The sequence below is a fragment of the Monocercomonoides exilis genome (assembly GCF_001643675.1).
Source record: "Monocercomonoides exilis strain PA203 chromosome Unknown scaffold7-2047599, whole genome shotgun sequence".
Classification (NCBI taxonomy): domain Eukaryota; phylum Preaxostyla; order Oxymonadida; family Polymastigidae; genus Monocercomonoides; species Monocercomonoides exilis.
In genome coordinates, this window is record NW_027150552.1 from 827,543 (window position 1) to 836,382 (window position 8,840).

At 39.0% G+C, this 8,840-nt stretch overlaps 2 protein-coding genes across 2 annotated transcripts; both read right to left on the minus strand.

Annotated features, from left to right (window-relative positions):
- Positions 1–154: 154 nt before the first annotated feature.
- MONOS_11726 (uncharacterized protein) lies at positions 155–2,659 on the minus strand (the record flags this gene model as incomplete). Its single annotated transcript, XM_067864288.1, has 1 exon — positions 155–2,659. The coding sequence occupies one exon, from the start codon at positions 2,657–2,659 to the stop codon at positions 155–157; it is 2,505 nt and encodes an 834-aa protein (XP_067733371.1).
- Positions 2,660–3,512: 853 nt separating this feature from the next.
- MONOS_11725 (uncharacterized protein) lies at positions 3,513–8,586 on the minus strand (the record flags this gene model as incomplete). Its single annotated transcript, XM_067864287.1, has 5 exons — positions 3,513–5,069; positions 5,349–5,406; positions 5,511–8,060; positions 8,172–8,434; positions 8,522–8,586. 5 exons carry the CDS (start codon positions 8,584–8,586, stop codon positions 4,331–4,333), a joined length of 3,675 nt encoding a protein of 1,224 aa, XP_067733372.1. The 3' UTR covers positions 3,513–4,330.
- Between the last annotated feature and the right edge of the window lie 254 nt (positions 8,587–8,840).

Below are 8,840 nucleotides of genomic sequence, written 5' to 3' on the forward strand. Positions count from 1 at the left end.
AACTGATTTTCTATTCGTTGTTCTCAATTCAAGAGCAGTTTCACCATGTTTTTTAGAATCAACATAATCTTCAATCTGATTATGAAAACGAGAAAATCTTTGATTGGCTCGATCAAAAGACGTCCATGGTGTTTTTATATTATTTTTATCATTATCAGGACGTGACATATGATGAATGGGTCGTACTAGAAAAATGTACAAACCCACCAACAGATTTCGCAAGAGCCACAAGCCGTCTTTCTAGACGAAGCCAACGTGGCATTCTTGTGTGCCTTTTTTGGGCAATATCAATCACGTGAACATGACATGCGATGTGATAATTTTTGTAATGAAGCAAAAAATTAGACTGAAAATGAGGAGAAGACAGAAATGGAAGGGACGAAGTTGAATCCATATCCGTTGCCTGTGAAACGCCACCCACAGAAGAAGAAGGCAAAACATTTATGTCCGTTGCATAAGTGTTTGCGTGTGGTGAATTTTTGTCACCTTCGTCTTGAGCCTGAGAAGTGAATGAAAGTGTAATCATAATGGAGCAATCATTTGCAGAATCGGCAAGAAAAAAACGTCTCAAAGAAGTGACTTGTAATAGAAGATCGGAAGTTGCTAAGCAAGATGGTGGCTTCAACGTTGATTGGGAAGGAGATTTGTCGGGACAGCAAAGAGGATATTGATGGTACTGAAGCAGATGCTGAGGTATTATTAAATCTGACATTTCTTGAGAAGATAGCTTTGCGAATTGGGTGGGAGTTCGAATGTGCTCGTGAAGTGTAGTTTTTTCAGGGCAACTGTCAGAAAAGGGATGAGTGGCGCGAAGGCTATCAGATAAACTGGGTGATGTGGATGATGTGTGAGCAGCTGTTGAAGATGATGAAAATACATCGTCAGCCTTCGAAGAGATATCAGAAGAATTCGAAGGCAAAGCAGAAGATTTCAGCCCGTTTATGATTTCTTCCTCCCATTGCACGGTTGACATATCCTTCCCAGCTATTCCGTTGAATGAGGAAGAGACGGTTCCGCTATTGACAACTGCATCATATGCCTCTGCCAATTGCAAGCACATACACTTTGAGTGTTGAGAAGAAGCTTCAGGCTGCTCCGAACAATTTGCTTGGAAAGATCGACAAGACATGATTGTTGGATCATTGTGGAGAGAAGGAAAAGAACATTCTGATGAGAGAAAAGGATCCACAAATGCTGAATATGGCGCGGTGGTCGATGATGAAGAAGAATCAAAAGCCTTTTCAGAAAATGAATCCTTTGGCCTGTCAGGGAATTCTGTCTCAACGCAGTCACATTTACTTTCTTTCGAGTAAAGCGAAGGCAAAATAATTGAAGCAGCGTGAATGAGATCAAAGATCACATCCATCAGCATTGCACACCCCTTTTGAATAACAGCATCAATTTTGCTTTTCTCGTCCTCAGTCGCTTTTTTTGATTCGTTCTCCAAAGAAGAATTCTGAGGCAGTCCATCATTAACCAGATTAGCTAATTGAACGAGCACTTTATCTACCATCATCTGGCTCACTGCAAGTTCTTTTAGAAAAGGAGAAACATGTTTTTCCAAAGTGGCGCGGAGCATTTCAAAGCGAAACGACAAGCCGCCGTCTGCATGAAGTGTTGTTTGAGGATCTTTGACAACAGCAGTGAAACAGTCATCGATAGCTGTACGAAGCATAACTTCGGTAGCAACCATCACATTTGAAAGAGCATGGGCAGCAGAGAAGAGGCCAATGTTGTTGATACCCTGGAGCATCGAAAGAGAACGGATGATGTTTGAGTGGAGAAGTGCGGCAGAAGCTGAATGAAGCAGAAGCGGAAGATCCCAAGTTTCGCCTTGTGAAGATGGAGCTGCAAACTGAGGCTGAGAAGAAGAGGAAGAAGTTGAAGAAGAGGAAGAAGAGGAGGATGAAAGCGTGGATGAAGTGAATGACGGTTCTGAAGTGCGCTTTGATGTGAAAAAATCAAGTGTATTCAGAGAATCGGCATTAACTTTGGGCTTCATTTCAGTAGGAGAAGGAGAAGACACAGACATCGACTGTGGAAGAGGAGACTGCTTATGACAAAACTCTTCATCGAGATTGCGTGTTTCATCTTTCGTGCTTTGTGAAAAGGAAGATGGCTGTGCCCGATCTTCAATCTGCGGAAAGCTGATGGAGTAGCTGCCCCAGTGAGAGGGAGATATTGGGACTCCATTTATAAACAGACGTAGGTTATTCTGAGGTGTGAAGAAAAGAGGAAGGAGAGCAGCTTTCATTGCAGAAAGGCAGCTGGGGGATAGTTCTGCATCTTCTTTAGCTGAGAATCGCTCGGCAGTTGCAAAAAAATCAACAGGGCAGAAAAGAGAACGGCAAAATGGAGGAGAAGATGAAGCATTGACAGAAGAAGAAACAGATGAATCGCTCTCCGTAAAAGAGATAGAATGTTTATCCAGTGCATTTTGAGCGGTTGTTTCAGTGCATTTGCAATCAGTGGGAAAGCTTGCACGTTCGGTTGATGATTTGTGCAACTGATTTTGAATCCATTTCACTTTCTGTGATAAAACTTCATCTTCTTCTTTGAATTCAGAATTCAATATTTTTACTAATTTCTCTGCAACATCTCGTGGGACGCAGTATTCAGGATTTTGTAACATCCCAACATTCTGCTTCAATACTTGCATTAATGAAAATCTACAGACTGGAAATCGCTCGTGGGTGGAAGGGTGAATCACACAAAATTCACAATGACCTACTTTTGGCTTGATTTCCAATGTAATAACGTCATGTTGAATTTTTGTTTTCATTCGCGAAAGAATGTCATAATGCGACTTTAGGTGAAGTCTTGCAGTTGGTAATGAAACATTATCTAATACAGCGACAAATTGACAGGAAAAATCAATGTAAGATCCAAGAGGAGGCACTTCTGAAAATCCTTTTAAGCAAGCCTTCTCCACTTCCTCAAGAAAATTTATTTCTACATGATAAAGCCTCTGAATAATAAATTTTTTATTCAACAAAATACTGAAATCAAAATTATTTGCAAACTTTAATAGGAAGCGGTAAAATTGGTGTAAAATAAGATTCAAAAAGTTCTTCTTTTGAATTATAGTGAGATGCAGTATCAATTGAAGGAAGCTTTTTGTGAACAGACATAACTTTACCGAAAAAATCATGATCTTCCCCAGAAAAGGCAAAAACAACAGTGCTTCCACCTTCTCCAAAAAGAATCCAATTTTTTATATCAGTAACACTCTGAGGAAGTTCTTTCATAGTTTTGAAAAAATGAAATTCGATAATTTTTCGAAAAAGCAATTTTGAGATATCTGAAGATAATAATTTAACAAGTTCACAATACAAAAAGCAAAAAATATGTTTATTTCATATATACGTTAGAAATATTTAAAAGAACAAGCCGTTGTTAATTTATCTTCAATTTTTTGACTCAAAAATTTTATGATGCATTGTTTGATCATTGATATCAAAAAATCGATAATTGAACAATCATTGATGAAAATAATATAAAATTTTGAAATATTTTATCATATTCTATCTGATTTTGTTAATTTAAAAATGTCTCATCAATCACTGAGTGACGAAAAATTAACACAATAAAGTATTCGAAAATGAGGTATAAATATTTTTGTTGAGCACTTCAATAATATTTAAAAAAATAAGATACTTGTGATAATGAATAAAAAAGTGCAAAAAATGTCAATATTTATTGATTTTCATCATTCATTGATTCAATATGAACATGCTAAATAAATCGCACAGCGATTATAAGCAACTTGAATGTTTAAAACTTCGAAAAGAAAAAAGTGGGTAAAAATTAAAACAAATTGAAAATGCAGAAAAATTTATTTGCATTAATCAAAAAGGCTTCCATGTTACATGCAAGCAGGTAAAACTATTCCTGCTTATTTCACATGATAAAATCCGTTAACAAAAACAAACAAACATTAAAAAAACAAGAAGAAATAATAATTAAGCGATAAAGTTCACCTTTTGCTAAATAAATACTGTGAAGCAAGAATGAAGCTTCACCAAAACGTACTTTCCAGATGATAAACATTCGATAAAAGAGACGAGAAGCATATGTTCCAAACATGCACACACACAGGAGCTTTTAAATGGTGTGACTTGAAATGGCGTGATGTGTATAGGTGGGATGTATGTGGACGAGCCAATGTGAATAAATCAAGACAACGGAATGCGTTACTCAAATGAAAAGTATACATAAATTAAGAGAAAGCGCTTTGATTACTGATTCGTAAACCTCGCCCAGACGCAATTATTTATGCATACAAAATGCAAATGCCATTCATTCATTCATTTTTTTTTTCTCATTTGATTTAAAACACTACAATTGTCTTCTTTGTATCCTCACTGACTTTTCCAATGTTAAACCAATTTCCATGTGCCGCACTCAAAAACAGACTGTCAAGCGCTTCCAACAATCCGTTTTCTTCGCAGATTTCAACAATTTGTGTTTTCACTTCGATCTTCGAAGAAGAATCAAATTGCAATTTCGCTTCATCAGCCATCGCATGTTCCCCAGCTAAATACGAGCTCATCACATCGGCATTTTTGTTGTCAATCGCTTTGTATGTCACCGTCATCAAACATTTGAACCAGTAAACAATGTCCTCCTTAACCAGTGTGCTTGTGGTCTGCACAGCCGAAGCAACAAGCGGGGTAACATCTCTCAATTCGCTGTACATTAAGGGAAAACGGCGATGGCGGCGGAGCACCTGGACAACCGTCCTCTGGGCGTTCTCCTTCGGCTTGTCAGCCCACTCGAACGGGGCAGAGAGAATCATATTGAGATCGGAAAGGATGCCATGCTCTTGAAGGAAGCCAAAAATAGGGGTCTCTGTTATGAGCAGCGCAGATATGACATCACAAAAACAGCACATCGCCAGCTGGGTCTTCGCATCGCCAAATGTGATGCTCTTCCACAGGCATTCAAAGGCATTGTGAAGAAGAGCATAGGGCTTCAGCTCAACAAGGGCAGAACGGAAGCCTGTGGAGTTGAGAGCCAGATTCCTTGTGAAAAAGAAGATTTGAGGGAGAATCGATGCAGGAGCAGATCTATGATAAAGAAATATTCAAAAAGAAAAGAACGTAATAGAAAGAAAAATTAAATTGAAGGATGAGTCAAATAAATATTTTTATCAAATTATCGAAAAACAATGAACATCACAAGCAAAATTCAAAAAAAAAAGTTTTGAATGTGTAAATTAAAATATGCCAATAAGTATTTTTATTGATAATTCAACATATTTCTTTTCAAAATGAAAAAAAACAAATAATTAATGCTTTTCTTATCATTTCTATCTGAGATTGTATTAAAAGGATGCATCCACATACTGAATAATATACGAAAGATATTCCGCAATGTCATCTTGAGATAATGGAAGATTTTGACCTTTTGAATATGCGCCATTATTTATTGCACATTAGGAATAAATCGAAAAATAAATCACAAGTTATTGAATGATCTATCAAAACAAAACTCAAACAAAAACATACAATTCTCCTTTGCCTCTGTCAGATAAGCTAGTGCTTCCATGACAGTTCCCAGCACATTGTCGTCTGCGCTGTTGAGTGCGTTCCACAGAAACAACACCATCGGCCTCAGATTCTCTCCAATCACTTCTCCTTTCATCAGCCCGCTCACAATTCGTGCACAGTGCAGCTTCAGCGTCCGATCATCGGTGCTAAAGCCGTTGAACTTCTCTATCAAAATCGTAATAATCTCGTTCGTGACTGCATTCTTGCGAACAGGATTGCGCTCGCCAGCTTGCACCGACTGCGAAAACCCATTCACAATGGTCCACAGCCGCGACATCTTCACAAAGAGCCTGTATTCGTCGTTAATCGACTGAATCTCCGACGCCAACGTGTTCAGATCCTCCTCTTCAGGTGTCCTGCTCTCGTCCTTCGATCCTTTGGATGCCCAATATCTTCTGTCACTTGACGGGATCTCCCACCCGTCAAACGTCGAAAACTCCCACAGCGCATCCACCTGCAGCTCTGTGCGCCGCGGCACCAGCGGGATGGTCAGCATCACCTCTTCTTTGAATGCAGCGAGGCTGCTGCTTGACACAGGCGAAGGAAGCTGCGATTCTGTAGAAGAGGCAGAGGCAGAAGCAGAATCCGAAGTAGAAGCTGAGGCAGATGCGGATTCGGATGCGGATGCAGAAGCAGATGCAGCAGCAGCAGCAGAAGCAGCCAGTTTTGCTGCCTCGATTGCATCCTTTTCGATCTCGCGCATCTCCTCCAGAATGTGAAATTCCGGCGGAATTGGAAGCTGAATGCCGTGGGAGGCTTGTGTGCTGCCCTTGGAAGAGCTGCCATTTTGCTCATTGCGACTCTTCTGCCGGCGCGAATGAGACAACAAAAACGATGTTCGGGAATGTGGAGATGAGCTTGTCATTGTTTTAGGCGTCATCACAGAAGACTTTGGAGTGGATGAAGTGGATTTTGGAGTGGAAGAAGTGATTTTTGGTGTGCTGACAGCTTTAGCTGATTTCGCAGCTGAAGAGCGATTTTTTTGAATAAGTTTTGGACGTAGCTTCTTTTTCAGTTTTGGAGTGTGATGTTTGTGCGGAGCTGCGCCAACCGAAAAGCCATCTGGCTCTGGTTTAATATTGACGCTCTGCTCCTGGACATTCTTGCGACTGCTCTTTTCGTTCCGTTTTTCAACTGGGCTCTCATTCTCGTTCTCGTTCTCGTTCTCATTCTCATTCTCTTCATCGTCGCCGTCTTCTTCTTCAGCATCTTCATAACGGTATTCACTTTCCCCATTTCCTCCTTCTTCCAAATTGCCATCATCGTTAAATCCGAAAAAGAATGAAGTGTTCTTGCTGCTCGAATCTTCTTCGCTCTCGCAATATTCCTGCCCTTCGTTCATCCATTGACTCTGAATATAGCTGTGAGAACCCTGAAGTGAGAAAGAATGAGGCGACATTTGGGAAGGAAGGTATATCGGTGCTGAGTCCATCGAGAAATACAAGTTTTCGGGTGAAGGCGGCGAGCTATCAGGAGGAGATGCACAGAGAGGAGTGAACAAGTTCTGCATGTCTGGTTGAAGTGAGGCAGAAAACAGAGAACTTTGATTGGAGCTGCTTTGGGTTTCGCTGTGAAGTGTTTGCGGATCAGCAACCGCAGATGCAGACAAGCCATTGCTTTCTGCGTACAGAGGTTGCTTCGATGAAGTGTATGCGAGGGAGCTCAGCTCAGGTGCGATCAATGGAATCAGCGCAGGCGCAAAAGCGAGGTCTGTTGAAAGCTCCGATGAGTCTGCAGAATTTGTGTTTGGATGCGCTTCTGCAGATGATGATGATGATGTTGTTGATGGTGTTGTTGAATTGCTTGCTTGTAACTTTGCTTTGATAGGATAAAAAACAATGTTTGAATCAGAATTTTCATTGGGCCTGTATGAAACATCATCAACATCCGAAATCTGATCTAAGAAAGAGTCCAAAACAGCAGTTGGATCATCTTCTCTATTTCTGTCATTATCATCATCACTTATATTGCTGTCATCATCTTTTCCTTCTCCTTTTCCTTCTTCATTCTCAACTCTTCTGTCATATTTTTCCATCACATTTTTTATCCTCTTGCCATCATGAGAGGATATTTGTCCAATCTTTATCATCTTCTCTGCTCTAAAAGAAACATCTTCATCTTCAAATTCGTCTTCTTCCCCAGAATCTTCATCAGTCAACCGAATCTTTCGCATTTTCATCAGCTTCTTTCTCGAATGCTTTTCCAATATCAACGAGCTTTGTGACACAGAGTCCGCATTTTCATCAGAAAACGAAGATGAAGAAGCCGCACTTTCGTCATTTGCTTCATCATTTTTGCTTTTGACTTTGCAAAAACGCCCGTTCAAACTGCGGATACGCTCTTTATTCTCATATCTCTTGCTAAACTCTTCTCCTCTCAACTTTATTGTGACAACATTTTCATTCTTATCTTCTGATTTTTTACTTTTAATGACATCACTTTGCGCTGAAGGCTCCGATTGACTGGATGAATTCTTGCTTATATGGTTTTTTACTAACATCTGTGGTTCTATGAAGAAAGAATTATAAATTTTTAAAAAACATTTGTTCAAAAAAAATTCGAAAAGAAGAAATTAGTATTTTTTTAACTCAGAAAAAAGGATTCAAATTAGAAGCAAACGTATTCCAAGTCCGTGCTGAATTACCAACAGTTTCAATCTTGCTGCCGCCTGCTCTTGTCTCTCATCCATAAATTCAGCCAAGGAATCCAGAATCATCCAAATAACTTCACTTATGACTGTTGGAAAAATCATCTGCGACTTTTGTGAGCTTTTACCCAGGTTTTCAATGATTGCTTTGTATCGTATTTCCAAACGATCAATTATACCAGATGACAATAAGTGCCTCTTCAAGTTGCCAGATTGTGGCTTGCAAATAAGTGTCCTAATAATTTGTTTCAAATACAAAAAAAAAAAAATCGATTTATTTAAATAAATAAAACGAATAAATGAAGAAATTTTATAAACATACCAGATGCCTCGAAGTGAAAGATATTGCAAAGGCAATGAATTTGTCTTTTTATGAATTAATTGCATAATAAAAAAACTGAACAACACAAAAAGCAAACATTCAAAAGTGAAAAAAATGTTGTGACTGTATTTAATTGAATAAATGCTTCGTGATTTGGAGTTTTTAAGTAACATAGTAGAAAAAGAGCAAATTGGCTCAAAATCTTAAAAAGAATAAAGTTTGATGATCAATGAAAAAAATGAATACAAACTTGAAAGAGATTATCCGAATTTGTTGTCAGAAACCAAACTAAAATCTCCGCAAGTCTCAAAGAATTTGA